Source organism: Watersipora subatra, chromosome 2 (genome assembly GCF_963576615.1).
Source record: "Watersipora subatra chromosome 2, tzWatSuba1.1, whole genome shotgun sequence".
Lineage (NCBI taxonomy): Eukaryota > Metazoa > Bryozoa > Gymnolaemata > Cheilostomatida > Watersiporidae > Watersipora > Watersipora subatra.
Genome location: NC_088709.1, coordinates 23882915 through 23910093, shown reverse-complemented (window position 1 = coordinate 23910093; position 27179 = coordinate 23882915). Strand labels below are relative to the sequence as shown.

Here is a 27179-nt window from a genome sequence, read left to right as displayed (position 1 = left end):
TTGTACTCGAATTCGTACTCGAGTAGCACAGCTCTGAGTTGAACTAAATTAAGAGGAAAATAAAAACAATTGTAAAGGTTTTAAAACTTTGTCAAACAACTGTACCTTTCAAGCTAGTAGCCTGGCATATTGCCAATAGAAAACTCCACTAAGCTAGTTAATAAGGTTAGGCTTCCAATGACAGTAAGCCATGACTGAGTATTTATTGTTGTCCAGCTCAGCTGTTCTAATAATGGCTATAACCGGATTTCCAACAGACGGAATTCCAACACACGGACTTTGAGAAATATATATATAGATGACTATACTGCGTCATGTCATCAGTGGTTACAACATGATGATATGCACACTGTGCGGTGCAACGTCATTACATTCTACAGGTAATAAATGACATACATTACAATGACAGGTCAAAAACAGACCTGGGTATAAATACTCCTTCATTTGTCTACAACTACATGCCAAGGCCGTGTATCATTGCAGGGCTTACAAGTTGAGTGAAACCCTGCATATTCATTTCTGTTAAGAATGGCAGATGAGACCACTAAGAAGGTTCCTATCAACATACAGATTGTTGCGTAAGTACATTCTATATGACAACCTTTGTTCTATACTAAATGAATGCCTAGCATTACACGGGTGATAAAAAGTTTCTGCACAGAAAATTAATTTTTTTCTAAACATATACAAAATTTACCATTCTAACTTTTAAACGAAAGTGTTTTGTTTATTTCTGTGTACCGTGTTTATTTTTGTGTGATTCATAATATACTGGCTGCAGTGCCGGCTACAGATTTATATTTATTGCAATTATCTTGTTGGTTATGTGAGTTTAGGCATTTTTCTTCAAGTATAGGCAGGCATTTTTCTTCTGGTATTGCTTCATTCATAGTGCTAGCTGCAGTTAAGAGTGAAGCCATAAAAGATTGGCATTTGTAATAAGCATGTGCCCAATTTATTCTGTCATATAGCCAATTGGACAGCATATTGTATTGAATAGATGACTGTCTGCATAACTGAATGTTCTCCAAATTCAAATCTGGTGTGCAGCTGGTGTTTTATTCTGAAAACCTTATCGCTATAACTGGACATGCAGACAAACATACATACAAACATTGAAATTTATATATACATGTATATAGATGCTTGAGAATGTTCATTTGTCTCCAAGCCTAGGAATGCCTTTCATTCATGATATAATTACTAGAAGTCTCGAGTAGAGTTACGATTACTACCAAAGTATTTGAAAATCCTGACTGTAGATCCTTGTCTTTAGCCTTGAACTTTGTTTATTCTTAGATAGCTGAATTATTGAAAACATTTTAAAGCTTTTCAAAAAGAAAGAGGATAGCATGGCAGCGAGAAACTGGCACATGTCAATAGTTGTTATTCATCAAAGTCTTGTAATAGAGGTCACATGATCAGTTGGTGGCTTACATAGAGGAAAAACTAAAAAAACAGACCATAATATACAAACCCAAAGTGTTCCATTCTATGAAAGCAAAAGTTATTACAGATTAGTGAGGGCATTGCATAGCCTTGTCTTTTGGGTTACTAACGACTACCATATACAAATCACTCCAGAATAGTCTAAATCGTAGTGATGCATGAGCTGTTTTGGTTGAGATTCGTGGTTAGTTTTGAAAGGAAAACATTTTACTGATTGACCATGCTTGCGTCAGTGATAACTTTACAAGCATTGAGAGAGAGAGGTCAATTTATTAGCAAGTGTCTGTTAAACGCTGCGAGTCAGCATGATGTGGCATATTCTGCTTGAAGTGTTGGCGGCACTATCAGCCAGGAGCACATTTAATTGGCTTAAATCCAAGACCTATTTTTGCCACAGACTAATTAAAGATACCTATGCTTTTCACAGCTAGACTTCAGTCATTAAAGTTTTTGCAAACACGGGATAGATATGACACACTAAAGCAAGTATTGATTAGCAATAACATGTAACTAGAGGCACTAGACTTAAGTGATATATAGAAGCCAGTGCTAGATAAAACTAATGTACAGAAATAAGTACTAACTGGGAGTGACATGTGAGAATATGTATTGGATAGAAATGACAAGTAAGAACATGTACTGGATAGAAATGACAAGTAAGAACATGTACTGGATAGAAATGACAAGTAAGAACATGTACTGGATAGAAATGACAAGTAAGAACATGTACTGGATAGAAATGACAAGTAAGAATATGTACTGGATAGAAATGACAAGTAAGAATATGTACTGGATAGAAATGACAAGTAAGAACATGTACTGGATAGAAATGACAAGTAAGAACATGTACTGGATAGAAATGACAAGTAAGAATATGTATTGGATAGAAATGACGAGTAAGAACATGTACTCGATAAAAATGACATGTTAGAACATGTACTGGATAGAAATGACATGTTAGAACATGTGCTGGATAGAAATGATATGTTAGAACATGTACTGGATAGAGATGAAATGTTCGAACAGGTGCTAGATAGAAATGACACACTAGAATTATACTATATTGGAATGAATGTGGCTATATCAAACTGTTAGCTATTCCACAAAGAGCTAAATTGCCATTTCGAAGTTCTTACAAAGGGTTTTACTAAACTTTGTAGTAATAGGTATACATTTCATCAGCCCAAGGGTGCCCTTTACGCATAAACAGACTAGTTCAACAATGATAGTCTATTCTTTACAGGTGAGTAACAAACAGGCAATTGAAGAGCCAGGTGCACAAAGTGATACAGTCACATTTTAAAAAGTTGAGTTGTAAAACTTTTAACACCAATTCAAACATACTGAGAGTGATTTAATGCCAAAAACTTTTATGTTAGAGGTGTAAAAGTCCTTGAAGCATTTCTAACAGGAAAAAAACTGTGCAAAGTGTAAAATTTACAGTTTCTTCCTGTATAAGCGTTGAGAAGCTGTTTCAATTTTGTAACTGAACTTTTTTTGACTGTGATTTGACCAATTTTACCACTGACTATCCTATGATAGTATTCAGCCTGATTAGTAAGAAGCTCATTAAAAATCGGTTTTAAGAAAATCAGGTAAAAATATTCTAAGTGCATGAGGCAAGTTATTGATATATATTTGGGTTGAAATAGTGGTTATATTATAATAGTGGTTATATAGTGGTTGAAATAGATGAAAACTACAAAAATAAACAAATATTGAGACACACTAAGATGATTTGCTGTCACTAAAGTCTAACAACCAGAACCAGCAAGCCCAATATAGTCAATCACAAAAATAAGATCTGGCTTTTTCCACAACTTTTCTTCATTTGGAACCTCTGTGTATTTATTGTAGTTGTTGTAGTTGTACCTAAAAAGGAACCACCAAGCATACTCGTTGTTCTGACCCTATCACCTTTACCAGACAAACTACTAGAGAGATTGTTACTTGCAGGGATTTTATGTGTCTATCGTGCTGGATCGGCAAGCGAAAGCTGGAGGCTGCCATGCAGCAGACGGCTGACTTGTACGATTTCAATGTTTCTTGGGAGCCATTTTTCCTCTTTCCTGGTCTTACAGATGAAGGAGTTGAGAAACTTCCCAGGATGAAAAATCCCAGGTTAGTAGATGCGAGAAGGTCAAGGTTGGGATAAACATTTTAATCAAATAAAAAAATGAAAGCAGCACATACAGAGTTATAATATACGGTAATATATATATATATATATTATCATATATATCATATATATTATGTATCATATAGATTATATAATATATGATAATGTATAATATCCAAATATATCAGTAGTTTGTAAGGTCACTGTAATTAGGAGGTAAATTAACTGTTATAGCATATGCATGTTATCCAAACAAAAGCTTTCAATGTCATAGATCAAATGTTGTCCAGCCCCAAAGTTTTTCTCAATATATTAGTAGACATGCTCTTTTTAATCCAAACTTACTAACAACCATATAGGAAAGCGAGTATTGCAATCAATTTGAGTAAGGTTTTTGCGGTTACGGGACATTTTGTGGGTTAGTGGAAGTTATAAATTAAAAAAGCAGTTAGCATTTCGGATAAGCAAACTCCAAACGAGCTATGGTTAAATGGTTAACTCTATTGTCCTCTCATGATCATGGAGTACTTTAGCCAGTTGTCTTAGTACCTTTTACTAGTTAGTATGCTTTTACTAGCATTTCTAGTAGAACATGTAATGAGTGATTACACCGTTAAAAGCCTTTTCAATAATTAATGTTTTAATTAACATTGATACGGCCTGTTCAATTGAATATTAATATGGCCTGTTCGATCCAATATTAATATGGCCTGTTTGATCAAATATTAATATGGCCTGTTCAATCCAATATTAATATGGCCTGTTCAATCAAATAATAATATGGCCTGTTAGATCGAATATTAATATGGCCTGTTCGATTCAATACATTGTTTTCCCAAGGATTAATCATGATAACCTCAGGCGCTCAGTTTTGCTATACCGAGTAGACACATGTAATGCTTGTTTAAAATATACTTTTAATATTTACTGTACTTATAGACTTGCCTTTGATTGAAATCACATAAAAGTATATTAGAAAGATTGTACAGCCATCTACGTTTGAAAATTAGTCTAGATAACATTTCTTTGTAGCATTCTTGAACAAATGCGACAGCGGGCAGCTTCTGTAGGAATCAAATTTAGTGGACGGTCTAAACGACTACCTAACACGTTTCCTGGCCACCAAATGCTGGAGTATTGTAAAACTTTGGATAATTCGACGAATGTGCAGAGCAACGTAGCTGAACGAATATTCAAGGTAACTCATGTCAATAGTACTTATCATATTATCATGGTGAAAGAAAATTTTTTGTTGATTTTAAACCACTAGACGAATGCTCATTTTATAATGTAATACCTTGTTTGTGAAAGTCCTAGTATACATTTGATAGTTGTGAAAAGACAACTCCTTTACGAGAAACACAGCCTGTGATCCCATTGATGTCTCACCAGATACAGTAACTCCAATGCTATAGAAGAGAAGCCTTTCAATTTTCTTTCAGCCTTTTTTTAGCATTTCCCATTTAGTGGTCCTCGCTGCAAATAGTATTTCCTGGTATAGAGCGACCATTTTTCACATGAGATTTGGCTGGATGCCCTTCCTAATACCATCAACGGTTCTTCTGCTATTCAAACCTCTGACTTACCGATTGTAGGCTAGCACACTAACCACTGATCTACGGCTGCTCCTCTTCTGTGGTCAATATGACCGATAAGACATTCTACACTAGTACTATAAACTAATAGATCAGCCACTCTAGAGTTGCGTTACCTTGGCATTGCAGGTGGTCTTTCAAGGTACAAAAACAATTACAATTCTATATTCAAAGTTTATCAACTAACTTATATGTGTTGAAATTATTATTCAGAATTACCTCTGTGAAGATCAGCTGCTTAACAGAGGAGTCTTAAACAAAATAGCAGAAGAGCTATGTTTTGATATGGCTGCCTATGAGGGTTACATGGACTGTGCAGACAACTCCAAGAAAGTAGAAGAGACTGCTCTTTCTTGGAAATCAAAACCTATCCCGAGTATGTAAACCTTTTTTACAGCGTATGAAATAGTTCTTGTCTAATAGGCACACTTTATAGTTAAGATATTTCCTGCAGTAGAAACAATTGAGTTCAAAGGCTGAGTGTAGTATTCAGAGCTCAGCTTCTCAATACGAAATTCTCTCCACGTATGCAGCAAACACACGGAGCTACTAAGCTTCAAAACTATTTCCATCAAAAGAAAATTCTTTAGTTCTTTTCAGTAACAAGCCAACTTTCACCAGCTCTTATGCTACAGGCTAATTGTTTGCAGAGTAAAACCACATTTAAGCAGCAAGTTTGAGGTTGGGTGACGAAAAACACAACATTCAAGTGTTTTGAGAGGCGCTTTGCGAGCTATTAGTAGTTTCATAAAAAGCTATTGCAGTTACTATTAAACAATATTGCAATAAAACAATAAAATGATACAATCAGCTAGTCATTTATATTCCTAAATGCTTTGCATATAATAACTCATCATCCCGACTAGTTGGTTTGTTCAATCGAATACCAAAAAATCTATAAACAATTTAAAAATATCACGTTTGTTTTGGGTAAAAGACGATGTCCTACAACCACAGTAGTATTATTGGTTATTGATCAGCTTATACTTCAGCATATTTTGTGTTTCAGGTGTACCACATTTTATTATTAATGGAGAGACACATATCTCAGGTTCACTGGAGCCCGACGCATTTGCAAAGACATTTGCTTTCATAGCAGACAATCAGAAATAAACTATTAAAGGAATTAACCTACGTCTCTTAGTTTTACATCTAAAATGACAGCAGTATGTTTGTTATCAGCTTTTTGCTTCTTGTGTTACCATTTAAAAGGTATATATTGCTAGCATATGAAACTAGCAGTCAATATTTTCTACTCACATGGAAAGCACTATATTCAATTTTATGATATTGTCATTTTTAAGCTTTGAACGAATCACAATGGATGTCAGTTTGAATATCTTGTTATCCATGATCAGAAAATATACAGAACACTAGAAGAATTACAATTAATGTCTATTTAGGTATATATAAAAGCGAAATTTCCATCACATTCAAATGAAAATGTTATTTAACCTCTAAATGTAACAATCGCACCATATAATATATTCTACATAGGTAGTTTTGATGGAACTAAAATACCAACAATTAAAAAGGTTAGCACCATTTAGAAAATAGAAGCGTTTGACTCAATTTAATACAACATAAAATTTGAAGAAGAAAATTTCTTCTAGCAGATGAATCTAATTCGCCTGTTAAACATGATGAATGAAAACAAAAAGAGGTTCGTAAAATATATGGCTTGAAATGATAAATCACAACAAAATATTACATCATTTTTTCTCACATTTTAAATACAAAAAATACAAAACAAATTACTTCTACAAGTTTTCCATGAAGCATTTTCATGTTGATGAAATCATCATGCAATAGTGAGTCGAATTTTCATGTTCCTGGGTTAGTCGACATGTGGTCGAAGCATCATCACCAACCGTTGGCACAATGGCTTGAATGTAGAGTACACGTCACAGAATCCAGCTTAATGCAGTTGAGAAATGTTTTACATAACGTCAGTAGGGTTTGCCGATATATTTTGGCAACATAAGAGAAGTGACGATATAACGATGAGCAGAAAATCTTTAAAGCACCTTGAATCGTAAGTACGACAGTAAATCATTCCTCTATGCACTGACAGATCTCTGGGTGTTGATGAACTGAAACTTTACCATCGCCTCATGAAAACTTTGTAATTAAAACAGTCATATGGTGAATTATGTTATACAGCTAACATATTTTCATGGTATGGTGGAAGACTCCCATCCGGGTTGAGAAACTTACAAATGCGCAACCAGAGGTAGCGTCTAAATACCAAAAGCAGTAACATTACTAGTGAGAGAGTGACAACTAAAACCAACCAGACACGCTTGTCATATGTAACATTCAATCCGTTGAATTCTGTGGAAAAAACGCTACCCTCTTTTTAATACAAGTATGATCCAATAGAACAAAATGATTTAGCTTGTGCACATCAAAGCATAACGAATCAGAATGTTCTATATGAAGATTCAACAATGTAATGAGGGCTGGAAGATGCTCTTTAAAGACTTTGGGTGATGTTGGCGGGCTGTGAATAGACACACCCTCAGTTTGAAGACCCACAATGAATGAACTGAGGCCACCTCCACTCCCAAGTTGAGAATCTGTAGCAACAAGTCGTGATATATGGTAACCATTCTGGCCGCCCACAATAAACAGATCAACTTTGAACTCTACTAAAAGATCTGTGAATGCCCGACAACCAGGGGTCTTACCCCAAGGCGTATCATCAGATGCGCATACTGGGAGATGATCAGACATCAGCACTAACCAAGGACATTCTGCCCTGCAATTATTTGCTCACATCTTAAAACAAGGCCTCAAATACAATTTGAATTTTTTTTGTTTGTATATATAATTTGAACTATAAATCAGTGAATGAATGTGCTGCACTAAATGTGTTTGATATCAGTGATAAAAATGATGAGTGGTCTTTGACTTCACAATACTATCAAAACACAGTTTTTTGCTACTTTTACCGACTCATAAAGTTCATGAAGAGTATTTGTGAGTCGTGTCCTGTGATTGGTTTTTACAAAATTTATTGCTGGAAACAATGAATTTACAAAAATTCCAAGAAAAGATTACAAAAATATTCTTTCAACAAAATAAAAAAAAATACTTTAAAAAATCTTTTTGACAGGCAACTTGAAATATTCACAATAAAACTACAAAGATGCGGATCTAGATCCGCCATTTGGCCATAGCTGCACTATACTATGCACTATACTCATAGATATATAAACCTAGATTGGCCAATAGGGAAAAAGCCTGTCAGACGTAAAGAGCATGATGTAACGTCATTGTATTGTACCTCACACTTGACTGCACTATCGTTAACAATGGAGCTCATGAGGAGAATTTGACAAAATCATATTTATTTTTGCATAAAAACCTTCTTGTATACATAATCAAGAAAAGCAATTATGTAATAATATCTGATAACCACAATAGAGTAAAAGTATAAAAGCTATGAAATGTTGCACACAAATCATGAGCTATCAGGGCTTTATTTGCCACTCTCTCCTATCCCCATTCTCTCTTTTCCCCTTCTCCAAAAAAGAAGTGAGAAGGGGAAAAGAGAGAAGGGCAAAAGGAGGGGGGCAAATAGCCCACCCACCCGAAGAGCAAGACCCTGGCTAGGTAAAAGACTAATATCATGCTGAACTAAACATGACTAAATATGATGAGCCTGTGAAGTTTTGATCTGATCAGGGAAATGGAATCAATGGCTTTCTTAGCTAGAGCTGGAATGAGACCAAGGAATGCAGAGTCGGACCAGACTCAGGGTCAGCAATGAGAGCCAATATCGGGTCGGACCGGGTCAGCACGCGCGATTTTTTTATTCATTTAAGTTTACGAGATAGTTCTATTACAGCCCAATTTTGTGACATCATTAAACTAAGATAAAAGAAACCATTATCACACCAATCATTATATTCTGTAGCTTGGTTTATAGATGCAATCTACAATTTATGGTTAGACATTGGTGGATCAATGCTATTCAATGGGTGATAGATTAATGGCATGATTGGGCTAGTGTTTTTATTACAGATTTTATTTTCAACTGCTATTATAATCAACAAGAGGTTAGTTAAGAAATACTTTACAAATATAGAAATACATAACCCAGCATAGTGGAAAACAAAAATCCATCACTTTCCTAAAACCTCTGGTATTAGTGAAAGAAACTAAAAATAAAATATATTTGCTGGATTGAAGGTTCTTAGATGCGCTTTTAAGTTCCTCAGGATGCCCTCGTTGTAAATGCCTCAATAGTATTGAGGTGGACCCTTCTTTGTAACTTAAAAAGATGACTTGCAACAAAATTCACATTACAGTTATCTGGTATCAAAAGATTCACCATGTCTTACTCTGTTGTGTTGTAGGTGCCAATACGTGGAACTGTGATTACAAGCTCTTAAAAGCTCAAAAACATAAATCCGCCGTAGATTGGAATCTCTTTATTTCTCTGACGTAGTCATTACAGTTTGGTTATCGTCTTGTCACGTGATGTTCTCGCGTGAATTGAAAAGCCATTAAAAAGCTTAATATAAACTTGTCGTAGCACTAGTTTATGACAAACACTTCGGGTTTTACCGAAGACCCCGTATCAAATATAGATGCTCGCTAGTTTACAGTTTTGTTTCGGCATTATTCAATCGTCAAGTCGTAATCTGATCACGTGACCCAATACTTCGAAAATAATTTCTGCAGCACTTTTCAATTATCACAGGTGACCAACAGGCTTGTCATGATTATCAGACAATGATATGTACTCCTTTGAGCTAAGGTTAAAAAGTTTAATGATGTTTTACGGTAAGTTATAAGATATCAGTGATAAAAGTGACAGCATTACAATGATGATAAAACAGACGCGTAAGAACAATAGACATGGTTTTATTGAATGCATGAAGTATATTTGTGAAAATATTTCGACGAATGAGGTTGCATGAAAGTGTAAACAGAAACCATCCTGTAACAACTACGTCCCATTAGAGCCGTTTTGGAAAGCGAATCCAAACTACAGCGGCCTCGTGTGGCTGCGATTAACTGCTCGTTTTTTAGCTTTTAAGAGCTTGTAATCACATTCCCATATATTTCACACCTGATTTCACAACACAACAGAGTAAGACAAAGTGAATCTTATGATACTAAATAACTGTAATGTGAAGTCTGTTGCAAGTCAACCTTTAACTTGCTTTTGTATATTGCGCAAATAACTTGGTATTTTCCTTTCGTGACTGGCTTCTTCATGAAATCCCAGACTATCGACATCTTGGTTATTTTTTGCCGAAAAACGTTGTGAAACCTATAATCCAAAGACTATTGTCGCAGACGGAAAAATATAGTCTTGACTCACCTTGTTTTATTTCGCCTGGTCCTTCCGTGCTAGAACTATATGCGACTCCATTTAAATCGCACTTAAAAAGCGATATACAACCGCTGTTGTTTAGCCATAAACCAACTGTGTCTTTGTATAGGAAGACCCGAGGGTCGGGTGGCCTGACCTGGGCACCTCTGACTCGGTGGGTCAAGACCAGACGAGCTACCCGTGCCAGCTCTATTCTTAGCTTCATAATGCGCCATAATCGAAATATATCTCTCTGCTATCTCACGAGCTAGTCTACTAGCTTAATGATTACACTTAAACAATAGCATGATGTTGAAACTTGAACCTCAGCAACTTCTCCATGGTGGCAATTAGTGCCAGCCTGGGAAAAATTTTCACCAATCCAGCACTACTAAGCAACACTCTCGTCGCTTTCTCCCAGTGGTTGCAAACCTCAATCACCACAGGCGAAGACAAAGTATAGCCATTACATCACGATTCTTAATTTTGATTAGGGAATTCGTTGCTTGGTTTACATTAAAGTTGGTAACATCCACGATGCTATTGATACAATCATTACACTTCAGCTTTGGTGACCTAGCCAGCTACATAGCCAGCTGTAAAAAATCATTCTGTCTCATTTTTGACTTAAGACATACTTGCATACTCATCATATTTAGTCATGTTTAGTTCAGCATGATATTAATCTATTCACCTAGCCAGGGTCTAGCTCTTTGAGTGGGTGGGCTATTTGTTCCCCCTCTCCTTACTCCCTTCTCTCTTTTCCCCTTCTAACTTCTTCTTTGGAGAAGGGGAAAAGAGAGCATGGGAATAGGAGAGGGTTGCAAATAAAGCCCTGATGGCTCATGATTTGTGTACAACAATTCATAGCTTTTATAGTATTAATCTATGGTGGTTATCAGATATTATCACAGAATTGCTTTAGTTTACTGGATTATGTATCCAAGAAGGTTTTTATGTGAAAATAAATGTAATTTTGCCACCTCATTAGCTCAATTGTAAACAACAGTGCAGTCAAGCGTGAGGTACAATACAATGACGTTATGTCGTGCTATTTAAGTCTGACAAGGCAGCCGATGGGAATACTGTAGCTATTATTGGCCAATCTAGGTTTATATATCTATCTATCTATATATCCGGGAGCTGTGCCACCCGGCGTTGCCCATGTAATAGAAGAGTCTTTGGACGGAAAATTGACTTGTATTTAACATATAACAACATTTGCCACTATAAATTTCAAAGTGCATATCATGAGAGAAGTGTGTCGTGTAGTTGAACCAGAGCTGTGCTCAAGTACTTTTTTTCAGTTCAAGTAGAGTAAGCGAGTACTCAAAACAAAATCGAGTACAAGTACAAGTAATCACATGTTTCTGCCTTCCGAGTGCAAGTAGAGTATCACAACTTGATTCCGAGTACAAGTAGAGTATCACAACTTGGTTCCGAGTACAAGTAGAGTTATCTCTCAAATTTCAAAATCAAGTAGAGTTTTCCTTCTGAATTTCAAGTACAAGTATAGAGTACATTAATCAAATATCAAGTAGTTTTTATTAAATTAAAGTAAAACGAACAAACAAGTAAAACAGCCAAATTAACCAGTACAGGTAGGCCTATATATATAATATGATAATGATTAGGGTATGATAATAATATGATAAAATAATATGATAATATAAAAGTATAATGTCCAACTATCCCCGGGTTCTAGTTTTCTTTATTTATACTAGGCCCTGCAGACTGTTGCATTTGCAGAAAATGAGGTTCTCCAGACTGGCATCATTCATTGAGGCGCGATGTGGCCTCATCAAGATGCCACCGTGAGAGAATATTCTCTCGACGGCATCAGAACTTGCCGGCACTTGCTCAACACTTTTTGGGCAAGAGGGTACAGCTTGAAGAGTATTCCCCGGTTTCGGTGCCAGAACACCAACAGATCGCGTGCTGCCATGGGTGTTGATCTGGCGAGCCCCAGATACATAGTAAACTGGCCGCTGATGGTAAGAACTGTATTTGGATTGCTGGTAGTGATAGGGATATTCTCCTCCTGCTGATAGTCAAATAGCCGAGGCAGTTTGAATACAGGTTCTCCGGCGGCGTCCTCTACATCGGCGGCAACAGGTACATTAACTTCATTGGTAACATCAGCAGCAGCTTCCAGTGGTTCCTTGTATTCTATTCACCAAAAAACACACATTGTTTGTATAGCAAGTCAAAGCATGATGATAATTATCTCCTCATCAGATTCAGCACGAGCAGAGCTATTGCACAAATAATCTTGAAAAACAAACACAGTATAATAATAATAAACACAACACCCCGTAGCCTTACCTCTCCCAGCTGCATCGATCACCTGCCTACGAATCTTCAGCTCTAGCTCTTCGTCATCCTCCGGAAGCCATTGAGTTAGATGTCTAGGATCCAGCACTGCAGCTATCATGTATAGCTCATGACCGAAAGGCTTGTTGGTGACAGCGATGTCTTCCGTATGCAGTTCCATGTGCATATAGTCAAATATGCCTGCGTAAAAGCCATAAAGTTAGTCTTGGGTTAACGGAGATCAGGTAAAATTAGATACATCGCAACAATCGCCACTCAATTAATCAATAATTTATAGCAAGTGTGGATGTGCCATCAGCCTGCTGCTGCTCGGTCTGTTGAATTATGAGTCTGTTTTTTTAAAACAAGAACAGAAACTCATAGCTGTGGTAGAGAAAAGGGCTACTAAGCCACACATAATGAAGGAAAAAACGAATGTAACAACTAACCTTATATCAGTATATCCAAATTGTATTATTGTAGGGGAAGACTTGGTATTCCTATCTGTTACTGGCTCTATTACTGTCACTGGTCCTGCCTCTGCCATTTTTAAAATAAATCTCTGCTCACATTTTAATTTTCTGAATTCTCACAGACACTTAACTATCATACCATGTTACTTGCACAAGTAGTCTATGTGACCTTGGATTGACATTTCAATAAGAAAAAGCCCTTGTTCCAACATACATTACACACGTACAGAGTACAAACAGAGAAATTGTGGTGCTGAACAAAGCAGGTAGTACACAATACAAATTGGATCACAGTCTAGATAAAGTAAAGAGAAATATTATGTGTCAACAGGGAGTTGACAACTCCCTGGTGCAAGTAAGAGTAGAGTATATTTGATGTAGAGTAAAGTAGAGTAGAGTATTTTGATGTAGAGTAAAGTAGAGTAGAGTATATTTGATGTAGAGTAAAGTAGAGTAGAGTATTTAAGTTTGCAAGTAGATTCCGAGTACTTTCTTCCCAAGGGAGTACAAGTAGAGTATATTTATCCCATATTATGGCCCCTTCGAGTAGAGTAGAGAGTAGTTGAAATCGGTACTCGAGTAGTACTTGTACTCGAATTCGTACTCGAGTAGCACAGCTCTGAGTTGAACTAAATTAAGAGGAAAATAAAAACAATTGTAAAGGTTTTAAAACTTTGTCAAACAACTGTACCTTTCAAGCTAGTAGCCTGGCATATTGCCAATAGAAAACTCCACTAAGCTAGTTAATAAGGTTAGGCTTCCAATGACAGTAAGCCATGACTTTGAGTATTTATTGTTGTCCAGCTCAGCTGTTCTAATAATGGCTATAACCGGATTTCCAACAGACGGAATTCCAACACACGGACTTTGAGAAATATATATATAGATGACTATACTATACTGCGTCATGTCATCAGTGGTTACAACATGATGATATGCACACTGTGCGGTGCAACGTCATTACATTCTACAGGTAATAAATGACATACAATGACAGGTCAAAAACAGACCTGGGTATAAATACTCCTTCATTTGTCTACAACTACATGCCAAGGCCGTGTATCATTGCAGGGCTTACAAGTTGAGTGAAACCCTGCATATTCATTTCTGTTAAGAATGGCAGATGAGACCAGTAAGAAGGTTCCTATCAACATACAGATTGTTGCGTAAGTACATTCTATATGACAACCTTTGTTCTATACTAAATGAATGCCTGGCATTACACGGGTGATAAAAAGTTTCTGCACACAAAATTAATTTTTTTCTCAACATATACAAAATTTACCATTCTAACTTTTAAACGAAGGTGTTTTGTTTATTTCTGTGTATCGTGTTTATTTTTGTGTGATTCATACTATACTGGCTGCAGTGCCGACTACAGATTTATATTTATTGCAATTATCTCGTTGGCTATGTGAGTTTAGGCCTTTTTCTTCAAGTATAGGCAGGCATTTTTCTTCTGGTATGGCTTCATTCATAGCGCTAGCTGCAGTGTTAAGAGTGAAGCCATAATATATTGGCATTTGTAATAAGTATGTGCCCAATTTATTCTGTCATATAGCCAATTGAACAGCATAGTGTATTGAATAGATGACTGTCTGTATAACTGAATGTTCTCCAAGTTCAAATCTGGTGTGCAGCTGGTGTTTCATTCTGAAAACTTTATCGCTATAACTGGACATGCAGACAAACATACATACAAACATTGAGATTTATATATACATGTATATAGATGCTTGAGAATGTTCATTTGTCTCCAAGCCTAGGAATGCCTTTTATTCATGATATAATTACTAGAAGTCTCGAGTAGAGTTACGATTACTACCAAAGTATTTGAAAATCCTGACTGTAGATCCTTGTCTTTAGCCTTGAACTTTGTTTATTTTTAGATAGCTAAATTATTGAAAACATTTTAAAGCTTTTCAAAAGGAAAGAGGATAGCATGGCAGCGACAAACTGGCACATGCCAACAGTTGTTATTCATCAAAGTCTTTTAATAGAGGTCACATGATCAGTTGGTGGCTTACATAGAGGAAAAATTATAAAAACAGACCATAATATACAAACCCGAAGTGTTCCATTCTATGAAAGCAAGAGTTATTACAGATTAGTGAGGGCATTGCATAGCCTTGTCTTTTGGGTTACTAACGACTACCATATACAAATCACTCCAGAATAGTCTAAATCGTAGTGATGCATGAGCTGTTTTGATTGATATTCGTGGTTAGTTTTGAAAGGAAAACATTTTACTGATTGGCCATGCTTGCGTCAGTGATAACTTTTCCAGCATTGAGAGAGAGAGCATGATGTGACATATTCTGCTTGAAGTGTTGATGACACTATCAGCCAGGAGCACATTTAATTGGCTTAAATCCAAGACCTATTCCTGCCACAGACTAATTAAAGATACCTATGCTTTTCACAGCTAGACTTCAGTCATTAAAGTTTTTGCAAACACTGGATAGATATGACACACTAAAGCAAGTATTGATTAGCAATAACATGTAACTAGAGGCACTAGACTTAAGTGATATATAGAAGCCAGTGCTAGATAAAACTAATGTACAGAAATAAGTACTAATTGGGAGTGACATATGAAAATATGTACTGGATAGAAATGACAAGTAAGAACATGTACTGGATAGAAATGACAAGTAAGAACATGTACTGGATAGAAATGACAAGTAAGAACATGTACTGGATAGAAATGACAAGTAAGAACATGTACTGGATAGAAATGACAAGTAAGAACATGTACTGGATAGAAATGACAAGTAAGAATATGTACTGGATAGAAATGACAAGTAAGAACATGTACTCGATTAAAATGACATGTTAGATAATGTACTGGATAGAAATGATATGTTAGAACATGTACTGGATAGAGATGAAATGTTCGAACAGGTGCTAGATAGAAATGACACACTAGAATTATACCATATTGGAATGAATGTGGCTATATCAAACTGTTAGCTATTCCACAAAGAGCTAAATTGCCATTTCGAAGTTCTTATAAAGGGTTTTACTAAACTTTGTAGTAATAGGTATACATTTCATCAGCCCAAGGGTGCCCTTTACCCATAGACAGAGTAGTTCAACAATGATAGTCTATTCTTTACAGGTGAATAACAAACAGGCAATTGAAGAGCCAGGTGCACAAAGTGATACAGTCACATTCTAAAAATTTGAGTTGTAAAACTTTTAACACCAATTCGAACATACTGAGAGTGTTTTAATGCAAAAAACTTTTATGTTAGAGGTGTAAAAGTCCTTGAAGCATTTCTAACAGGAAAAAAACTGCGCAAAGTGTAAACTTTACAGTTTCTTCCTGTATAAGCGTTGAGAAGCTGTTTCAATTTTGTAACTGAACTTTTTTTGACTGTGATTTGACCAATTTTATCACTGACTATCCTATGGTAGTATTCAGCCTGATTAGTAAGAAGCTCATTAAAAATCGGTTTTAAGAAAATCAGGTGAAAATATTTTAAGGGCATGAGGCAAGTGGTTGAAATAGATGAAAACTACAAAAATAAACAAATATTGAGACACACTAAGATGATTTGCTGTCACTAAAGTCTAACGACCAGAACCAGCAAGCCCAATACATTCAATCACAAAAATAAGATCTGGCTTTTTCCACAACTTTTCTTCATTTGGAACCTCTGTGTATTTGTTGTAGTTGTTGTAGTTGTACCTAAAAAGGAACCACCAAGCATACTCGTTGTTCTGACCCTATCACCTTTACCAGACAAACTACTAGAGAGATTGTTACTTGCAGGGATTTTATGTGTCTATCGTGCTGGATCGGCAAGCGAAAGCTGGAGGCTGCCATGCAGCAGACGGCTGACTTGTACGATTTCAATGTTTCTTGGGAGCCATTTTTCCTCTTTCCTGGTCTTACAGATGAAGGAGTTGAGAAACTTCCCAGGATGAAAAATCCCAGGTTAGTAGATGCGAGAAGGTCAAGGTTGGGATAAACATTTTAATCAAATAAAAAAAATGAAAGCAGCACATACAGAGTTATAATATATGATAATATATATATATATTATCATATATATCATATATATTATGTATCATATATTATTTAATATATGATAATGTATAATATCCAAATATATCAGTAGTTTGTAGGGTCGCTGTGATTAGGAGGTAAATTAACTGTTATAGCATAATTATGCATGTTATCCAAACAAAAGCTTTCAATGTCATAGATCAAATGTTGTCCAGCACCAAAGTTTTTCTCAATATATTAGTAGACATGCTCTTTTTAATCTAAACTTACTAAAAACCATATAGGAAAGCGAGTAATTCACATTATTCGCAATCAATTTGAGTAAGGTTTTTGCGGTTACGCGACATTTTGTGGGTTAGCGGAAGCTATAAATTAAAAAAGCAGTTAGCATTTCGGATAAGCAAACTCAAAATGAGCTGTAGATTCCTAGACAACAACACAGCATCAAATGGTTAACTCTATTGTCCTCTCATGATCATGGAGTACTTTAGCCAGTTGTCTTAGTACCTTTTACTACTTAGTATGCTTTTACTAGCATTTCTAGTAGAACATGTAATGAGTGATTACACCGTGAAAAGCCTTTTCAATAATTAATGTTTTAATTAACATTGATACGGCCTGTTCAATTGAATATCATAATGGCCTGTTCGATCGAATATTAATATGGCCTGTTCGATTGAATATCAATATGGCCTGTTCGATCGAATATTAATATGGCCTGTTCAATCGAATATTAATATGGCCTGTTCGATCCAATATTAATATGGCCTGTTTGATCAAATATTAATATGGCCTGTTCAATCCAATATTAATATGGCCTGTTCAATCCAATATTAATATGGCCTGTTAGATCGAATATTAATATGGCCTATTAGATCGAATATTAATATGGCCTGTTCAATCGAATATTAATATGGCCTGTTAGATCGAATATTAATATGGCCTGTTAGATCGAATATTAATATGGCCTGTTTGATTCAATACATTGTTTTCCCAAGGATTAATCATGATAACCTCAGTGGCTCAGTTTTGCTATACCGAGTAGACACATGTAATGCTTGTTTAAAATATACTTTTAATATTTACAGTACTTATAGACTTGCCTTTGATTGAAATCACAACAGTATATTAGAAAGATTGTACAGCCATCTACGCTTGAAAATTAGTCTAGATGACATTTCTTTGTAGCATTCTTGAACAAATGCGACAGCGGGCAGCTTCTGTAGGAATCAAATTTAGTGGACGGTCTAAACGACTACCTAACACGTTTTCTGGCCACCAAATGCTGGAGTATTGTAAAACCTTGGATAATTCGACGAATGTGCAGAGCAATGTAGCTGAACGAATATTCAAGGTAACTCATGTCAATAGTACTTATCATATTATCATGATGGAAGAAAATTTTTTGTAGATTTTAAACCACTAGACGAATGCTCATTTTATAATGTAATACCTTGTTTGTGAAAGTCCTAGTATACATTTGATAGTTGTGAAAAGACAACTCCTTTACGAGAAACACAGCCTGTGATCCCATTGATGTCTCACCAGATACAGTAACTCCAATGCTATAGAAAAGAAGCCTTTCAATTTTCTTTCAGCCTTTTTTAGCATTTCCCATTTAGGGGTCATCACTGCAAATAGTATTTCCTGGTATAGAGCGACCATTTTTCACATGAGATTTGGCTGGATGCCCTTCCTGATACCATCAATGGTTCTTCTGCTATTCAAACCTCTGACTTACCGATTGTAGGCTAGCACACTAACCACTGATCTACGGCTGCTCCTCTTCTGTGGTCAATATGACCGATAAGACATTCTACACTAGTACTATAAACTAATAGATCAGCCACTCTAGAGTTGCGTTACCTTGGCATTGCAGGTGGTCTTTCAAGGTACAAAAACAATTACAATTCTATATTCAAAGTTTATCAACTAACTTATATGTGTTAAAATTATTATTCAGAATTACCTCTGTGAAGATCAGCTGCTTAACAGAGGAGTCTTAAACAAAATAGCAGGAGAGCTATGTTTTGATATGGCTGCCTATGAGGGTTACATGGACTGTGCAGACAACTCCAAGAAAGTAGAAGAGACTGCTCTTTCTTGGAAATCAAAACCTATCCCGAGTATGTAAACCTTTTTTACAGCGTATGAAATAGTTCTTGTCTAGTAGTCACACTTTATAGTTAAGATATTTCCTGCAGTAGAAACAATTGAGTTCAAAGGCTGAGTGTAGTATTCAGAGCTCAGCTTCTCAATACGAAATTCTCTCCACGTATGCAGCAAACACACGGAGCTACTAAGCTTCAAAACTATTTTCATCAAAAGAAAATTCTTTAGTTTTTTTCACTAACAAGCCAACTTTCACCAGCTCTTATGCTACGGGCTAATTGTTTGCAGAGTAAAACCACATTTAAGCAGCAAGTTTTGAGGTTGGGTGACGCAAAACACTACATTCAAGTGTTTTGAGAGGCGCTTTGCGAGCTATTAGTAGTTTCATAAAAAGCTATTGCAGTTACTATTAAACAATATTGCAATAAAACAATAAAATGATACAATCAGCTAGTCATTTATATTCCTAAATGCTTTGCATATAATAACTGATCATCACGGCTAGTTGGTTTGTTCAATCAAATACCAAAAAATCTATGAACAATTTAAAAATATAACGTTTGTTTTGGGTAAAAGATGATGTCCTACAACCACAGTAGTATCATTGGTTATTGATCAGCTTATACTTCAGCATTTTTTGTGTTTCAGGTGTACCACATTTTATTATTAATGGAGAGACACATATCTCAGGTTCACTGGAGCCCGACGCATTTGCAAAGACATTTGCTTTCATAGCAGACAATCAGAAATAAACTATTAAAGGAATTAACCTACGTCTCTTAGTTTTTACATCTAAAATGACAGCAGTATGTTTGTTATCAGCTTTTTGCTTCTTGTGTTACCATTTAAAAGGTATATATTGCTAGCATATGAAACTAGCAGTCAATATTTTCTACTCACATGGAAAGCACTATATTCAATTTTATGATATTGTCATTTTTAAGCTTTGAACGAATCACAATGGATGTCAGTTTGAATATCTTGTTATCCATGATCAGAAAATATACAGAACACTAGAAGAATTACAATTAATGTCTATTTAGGTATATATAAAATCGCAATTTCCATCACATTTACATGAAAATGTTATTTAACCTCTAAATGTAACAATCGCACCATATAATATATTCTATATAGTTTTGATGGAACTAAAATACTAACAATTAAAAAAGGTTAGCACCATTTAGAAAATAGAAGCTTTTGACTCAATTTAATAAAACATAAAATTTGAAGAAGAAAATGTCTTCTAGCAGATGAATCTAATTCGCCTGTTAAACATGATGAATGGCAACAAAAAAAAGTTCGTAAAATATATGGCTTGAAATGAAAAATCGCAACAAAATATTACAGCATATCTTCTCGCATTTTAAATACGAAAAATACAAAACAAGTTATTTCTACTAGTTTTCCATGAAGCATTTTCATGTTGATGAAATCATCATGCAATAGTGAGTCGAATTTTCATGTTCCTGGGTTAGTCGACATGTGGTCAAAGCATCATCACCAACCGTTGGCACAATGGCTCGAATGTAGAGTACACGTCACAGAATCCAGCTTAATGCAATTGAGAAATGTTTTACATAACGTCTGTAGGGTTTGTCCATATATTTTGGTAACATAAGAGAAGTGACGATATAACGATGAGCAGAAAATCTTTAAAGCACCTTGAATCGTAAGAACGGTAATAAATCATTCCTCTATATGCACTGACAGATCTCTGGGTGTTGACGAACTGAAACTTTACCATCGCCTCATGAAAACTTTGTGATTAAAACAATCACATGGTGAATTATGTTATACAGCTAACATATTTTCATGGTATAGTGGAAGACTTCCATCTGAGTTGAGAAACTTACAAATGCGCAACCAGAAGTAGCGTCTAAATACCAAAAGCAGTAACATTACTAGTGAGAGAGTGACAACTAAAACCAACCAGACACGCTTGTCATATGTAACATTCAATCCGTTGAATTCTGTGGAAAGAACGCTGGCCCTCTTTTTAATACAAGTATGATCCAATAAAACAGAATGATTTAGCTTGTGCACATCAAAGCATAATGAATCAGAATGTTCTATATGAAGATTCAACAATGTAACGAGGGCTGGAGGATGCTCTTTAAAGACTTTGGGTGATATTGGCAGGCTGTGAATAGACACACCCTCAGTTTGAAGACCCACAATGAATGAACTGAGGCTACCTTCACTCCCAAATTGAGAATCTGTAGCAACAAGTCGTGATATTTGGTAACCATTCTGGCCGCCCACAATAAACATATCAACTTTAAACTCTACTAAAAGATCTGTGAGTGCCCGACAACCAGGCGTCTTCCCCCAAGGCGTATCATCAGATGCGCATACTGGGAGATGATCAGACATCAGCACTAACCAAGGACATTCTGCCCTACGTCGCTGAAGAAGTGCCAAATCTTCCCGCAGGTCTAGAGAGCCAACTGTGCGCTTATTAAACACAGCGACGTACACAGGACCAATCTTCATGTGCTGGAATGCAGACGTTTGTGGAAGTGGTGCCAATGTAGAGTTTAAGCTTGGTATAGGTAGAAAGGGAATACCTGTAACTAAAGGCTCCAAAGATGCATACATATAGTTCTGATTAGAGCTAGCTTCAGCCATGTTTACGATGATAGAAGGCTTGCGGTGAGAAGTTGAAAGATATTGCACCAACGGTTTAGTAATTTTCCCTGCAACGACAGCTATTTCAGGAGACCAATTGTTTCTTCTCTTCCAGGGAACAAAACTGTAGGTCTTTGAAGATTTGTCATTGCATGTGATTCTGTAGAAGTATCTGATAGGGAAAGAGCGTATGATGAGTGATGCAGAATGCTTATATTGAAAATGTTCGTGTCCACCTATGTCAGCCTACAAAAACAAGTAAATGCTAAAAATCAACAAACCAATTTAACTCTGCTTCAAAAAACATAAACTTATTAGAAACTCAATCATTTAGGAGTTCATAAGGTCAATGATCATAAGGTCAACGTTAATTTTACTGCAACAAATGCACTTGTGTAATCAACAAGCTGGCACTAATCAGCTTTATTCTTCAAACGTAGGAGCATGATAATTTTTAATAGAAAGTACGTGATATTATTTCGAGATTCCATTTCAAGCAAACGAAGGCAGTTCATGTTTAACTTGCTCTTAAGAGTGAATGCAAAAGAATGAAAAATGTATTCATCAGTTATTGATATGCTAGAGCTGCACAGTAATTCATTACAGAGTTGCAAAATACTTGCTTAGATAGGCGAATGTGAACGCTTCACAGGAGAAGACAACTCCATATGCTGACCAACAATCTCTACCGATGCATAACAACCAATGCGCAAACTTTTTGAAAGATGATGACAAGCAGTAACAAATTATATGAAAGAAGACAACTCCATATTTTCAATAATGTTTTTGACTGGTGCAGGGCAACCTCCACAGATCTTTTTGCTTAGTTACAATGTACGTCAGTAATACACTTCATGTAAGGAGACAACTCCATACGTAAACCATACGTAAACCAACCAACTTTTCTGGTACAGAAAAATTGACACACAAAACTATTCGTATGGTTAATCCTACCATTTGAGTAATTGCATTCCATAGTGTCCAAAGTCTGCTGTTCATGGATTACTTATGTTGAAACGTCATAAAGTACACGCTAAAAACCTTGCAAGATGTATTGTTATAATGGAATATTATGTGGATTAGATGGAGGCACAGACCCACGTTTTATTTCTCTTAACATTTTGTTACCCTTTTTGAATAATGCATTCGCAAGAATGGTTTGGTTTATTCCGTTTATTATTTTGTGATGTACCAAATTGACTGTAAATTGATAGCCAGTTTTATTGTCACAGGTTTCACAGTGTGTTAGAACCAATAAAGAATAAATACGAAATTTTATCTGCACTTGTTTGAAATCGTCCTTACTCTAATTCGTAAATGAGCTTTGCAGTTGGTTTAACACTGTACAGCCTTCTACTTATCGATCCAAGCATCACAATAAAAACCAAACTTCTTGTTTAGGAGGTTCTATAAAAACCCTTTACAAACTCACACTCAGAGAGAAGGTCTCAAACTCCATTCGTCCATCGGGTCCGTATTGGACGGAGATAAAATTATTTGTAGGGAGATTAGTAGAGAAGGAGACAAAGGTGCTGTCACTCGTGTAGCCGGGACTTAGATATACGAGCCCGATATCCAACAGACCCTCCTCTAGGACCTCACACCGCCCCACCTCCTCCATGGGAGGATTTGGTAGCTTGTCAATCCATCTAAAATCAAAGAAGATTATAAAAAAAAAGACCAAGTCATTATTACTATATATTTCTTTCTTTTTGCTTGATTAGAAAGGAAACCCAATATCAAATGTTATCATAGTTTTACAGCAATAAAAACTCCAATATAATGCAATCATTTCTTTCATGAAAGTGTGACTTGCAAATCTTTGCTGAAGTTGTCTCTTTTCATAACTTGTAGATACATATTCTCATACATTTTAAATCAGCAGTAATCACTAGCAATCATGTAGCTGGTGCTCACAGAACTCAGACTAAGTTTTTCGTGTTACTTATTTACGCACACTTCAAAAATACTTAGCATTGTGTCTACTCTATCATTATTGGAGTCAATGCTGTTACTGACAAAGTGAGGGTGGTCAGTTCGCTGTATATATTTTAGGAACTCAAAAATAAACATCAAGCATACACAGTGAATAGGAGAAGCACTCCTAGTTTGTCACAGATTGAAGGCCTGTTGAATGCGAGTGTGGCTAAACATTTAGACAAGCCATGGTGCATCCAATCTTACACATCCAGTAAATTCTTTTATTACCAAAAATAGACAAATGTGAAACTGTGAGTTAAAAGTAGCTAACTTGGTGATGACACCTTTCATTGCATGATTAAGGATTTAGATAAAACTCTCATCATTTCACATACAGTCCTTTAACTGTAGCAATTTTCTCAGTCAAGTTTTGCTAGCTTAAAAAGCAATTACATAATGTAAAATCTATTGAAATACTATCACCATTCCATTTTCCAATTTGATATCAGAATTTGATGTAGGTTTTTGCACTTCATTTCGCCTCGAGTTAGACAAAATGTTTCACAACCTTGTCGTACTGGTCAAAGCAAAATTTGAACTTATTGCTTAGCCAACAACGGAAGCTAAATCCAGAAAATTGTCAGGTACTCCCATAATTAAATTTGCAAAGACTAACTGAACAGCACAAAAATATCTTTTTTATTATTTTTCAAAATAGAATATATGCAAATGCTAGCATGTTGAATCGATGATGTAATAACAAGCGCTCATAAACCTTCAATGCAAGCAGGTCAAATACAGTAGACACTCCTACAATGTAAAGAATCTGTATCGGGAATATTTACATCATAGGGATTTTACGTTATATGGACAGTACAATACATGCGAACTGCCTAACCCGTTCTAAGATCCTCCCAAACTCACCATTTTGGTCCTTAAAAAACTAGACATAATTTTTTAATTTAATGACTGTATCATAACTGCCATATTCTTGGGTTATATCGGCAAATTTTCACTTTTTTCCTATCACGTTCGGTCGGTTCATGATTGCAATAATTTTACAGCGAGTTAAGAAGAACGCATACCGTCGACATCAATATACAGTGAAACTCGGCTAACTCGACCTTCACAGGACCGAAAGAAAGTGTTCGAGTTATCAGAGCGTTCAAGTTATGAGAACACTGTCAGAAGTGCATGTATTATTGTATTTATCAGTACATATACAAACTATATATAAATCAAAAGCATTGATTGCTTGTTGCAAGTTAAGGGACCTCTCATCTAATGTTTTAACAATTTTTATCAGAAAGTATAAATATTTTCCTTTTATTACTTGAGATTCGTTTGTTTGTTTTAGGTGATGGGACTGCCAGGACGTTTTCAGATTAAAATAGGCAAAAGGTGATCGCGGGTGAAACTCTCAGAAAGAAAAGATACTTTTCTTTTGAGCGTTTTAACAAAAACCAGTTTTGCCGACTTTTCTTAAAGTTTATCTGACGGTTACCTGGGTTCTCCTCGCTTGCGGAGGGCTATCCCCAAGCAGATGTTTGGTAAAATTTGATTTTTTGTAAACTTTTAGAAAAGTCGTTAACGAAAATATTTTGCCGATAGCGGTAATAATGATGCCTAAGAACTACTAAAAGTTGTTGTTTACCTCTATGGCTTGGAATAAAGTGATAATCTAAAGCGACAACAATCGTCTCGGTAGCCGCTGGGCAAAAAAACTGTTCGAGTTAACGAAGTTAAGGTTGAGTTATCTAAAGCAATTTATCATTACGTGGGAAGGGACCAAACAAATCCGTTTGAGTTAACCATGTGTTCGAGATATCCGAGGGCGAGTTATCCGAGTTTCACTGTAATTAGGTTTTCCTTTCTTCTAGACAGCAAGGTACATTTTGCAAAAAGAAACCAATAAAAATGTTTTATGCCTAAAAATAAAGTAAAACAAAATATAACTTTACTATAATAACAGTGGTGTCTGTCTGTTTGTCCATCTATCCGTCGAAAATGTGGAAGATTACGATAAAAGATAGCTTTCGACGATACTCCAACTCCATATTTTCAGATCGATAGACGGACACACTAACACCTTCCCTGAATAATTGCGCAATTACTGTGCTTTATCGACACGCCTGACAATTTCTCAAGAGGAAATAGACTGCCAAGCCACTAGTACTAATATATACATAATAGAGATAACCCTATATGCTATTTTCTCTCCCTCAAGCGCGGCAAAAGGTAAAACAATATTTTTAAGGCTAACTATGAGACTCTAGGTAATTAAATCGAGTTTGAGAGCTTGCTACGGCTTAATGCTTTACGTTATATGAAATATTTTACTTTATATGAAGCCAAAACTTTACATATGTTCATTACTTTATGTGGAATTTATGTAATAGGAGGTATACGTTATGTAATAGGAGTTATACGTTATAAGAACATCTACTGCACTAAAAAGAAATGTTACTCACTTGATAATAGGGTATCTCAACAGGAACAAGAGAATAAGGAAGATGAACACAAGTACCATACACTTTCGTTGCCTATCATTTTTCAGCCAATCGAATCGGGTAAGAATTGTTGCATTACGCTGCAGTTTTCTCTCATGTCTCGTGATTGGCTTTTTATTCATTATGTAAAGTAAATAATTACAGGTAGATGAAAGCGATGGCACTGCTTAAAGTATATATACGTGAGATGTAAGCAATGACACTGCTTGAAGTAGCTATTAGCTAAAACATTTGAGAAGTTGACCAACATATGGTTTTCCATGAGCACCTTTGCAGCTAGTGGTGAGGGTATTTACCATTGAAGTTTATTGGTTGTTTTTCTCAGACTCAAGGAAAATATTTTCTGACGTGGGTCGATAAAAAATGACCAAATGATAAAAGTTTATAATCATTGTGTCGGTAGCAGCTTAATGAGTAGAAATGGTATTGATGAAGATTTGACTCTAGAGAGCTTGATGGTTTGAATTACCCTAGGACACTTATATTTAACTAGTATTTAGTTTCGTGAGCAGCATACAGCGTAAAATTTCGCTGCAACTTAATTTCGCAGCTCTGATGAGTGCGAAAATATAATGATGTGAAAATAAATGCAGTGGAACAAACATAATTATATTCCTAAGGTTCGGTTTGCCGATAAAAAACAATTTCAATTTGGGACTAGTTTGTAATTGTGAACCGCAGGTAGAATTGTATGGCCGAGATCGATAATGCAG

At 35.8% G+C, this 27179-nt stretch overlaps 3 protein-coding genes across 3 annotated transcripts; 2 read left to right on the top strand and 1 right to left on the bottom strand.

Moving 5' to 3' along the window:
- The first annotated feature begins 454 nt into the window (after positions 1–454).
- LOC137388638 (uncharacterized protein YwbO-like) lies at positions 455–6545 on the top strand. The gene is made up of 5 exons (XM_068075113.1): positions 455–578; positions 3406–3570; positions 4601–4766; positions 5377–5539; positions 6173–6545. The coding sequence occupies exons 1-5, from the start codon at positions 529–531 to the stop codon at positions 6274–6276; spliced, it is 648 nt and encodes a 215-aa protein (XP_067931214.1). The 5' UTR covers positions 455–528; the 3' UTR covers positions 6277–6545.
- A 7772-nt stretch (positions 6546–14317) lies between these two features.
- Positions 14318–20427, top strand: LOC137388670 (uncharacterized protein YwbO-like). Its single transcript, XM_068075132.1, has 5 exons — positions 14318–14444; positions 17057–17221; positions 18482–18647; positions 19257–19419; positions 20054–20427. The coding sequence occupies exons 1-5, from the start codon at positions 14395–14397 to the stop codon at positions 20155–20157; spliced, it is 648 nt and encodes a 215-aa protein (XP_067931233.1). The 5' UTR covers positions 14318–14394; the 3' UTR covers positions 20158–20427.
- Positions 20428–20523: 96 nt separating this feature from the next.
- LOC137387764 (uncharacterized) lies at positions 20524–26486 on the bottom strand. The gene is made up of 3 exons (XM_068074274.1): positions 26428–26486; positions 23469–23685; positions 20524–22282 (listed from the first exon to the last, which is right to left on the bottom strand). Exons 1-3 carry the CDS (start codon positions 26484–26486, stop codon positions 21200–21202), a joined length of 1359 nt encoding a protein of 452 aa, XP_067930375.1. The 3' UTR covers positions 20524–21199.
- Between the last annotated feature and the right edge of the window lie 693 nt (positions 26487–27179).

Excerpts from the sequence above, each read along its gene's own strand:
- LOC137388670 (XM_068075132.1), top strand. The coding sequence starts at position 14,395 with ATGGCAGATGAGACCAGTAAGAAGGTTCCTATCAACATACAGATTGTT. Across the intron at positions 14,445-17,056 it reads ATCAACATACAGATTGTTGC|GGATTTTATGTGTCTATCGT; the intron begins GTAAGTACATTC and ends TGTTACTTGCAG. Across the intron at positions 18,648-19,256 it reads TAGCTGAACGAATATTCAAG|AATTACCTCTGTGAAGATCA; the intron begins GTAACTCATGTC and ends ATTATTATTCAG.
- LOC137387764 (XM_068074274.1), bottom strand. The coding sequence starts at position 26,486 with ATGGTACTTGTGTTCATCTTCCTTATTCTCTTGTTCCTGTTGAGATAC. Across the intron at positions 23,686-26,427 it reads TTGAGATACCCTATTATCAA|ATGGATTGACAAGCTACCAA; the intron begins GTGAGTAACATT and ends CTTTGATTTTAG. Across the intron at positions 22,283-23,468 it reads TTGAGACCTTCTCTCTGAGT|GCTGACATAGGTGGACACGA; the intron begins GTGAGTTTGTAA and ends TTGTTTTTGTAG.
- LOC137388638 (XM_068075113.1), top strand. The coding sequence starts at position 529 with ATGGCAGATGAGACCACTAAGAAGGTTCCTATCAACATACAGATTGTT. Across the intron at positions 579-3,405 it reads ATCAACATACAGATTGTTGC|GGATTTTATGTGTCTATCGT; the intron begins GTAAGTACATTC and ends TGTTACTTGCAG. Across the intron at positions 5,540-6,172 it reads GAAATCAAAACCTATCCCGA|GTGTACCACATTTTATTATT; the intron begins GTATGTAAACCT and ends TTTGTGTTTCAG.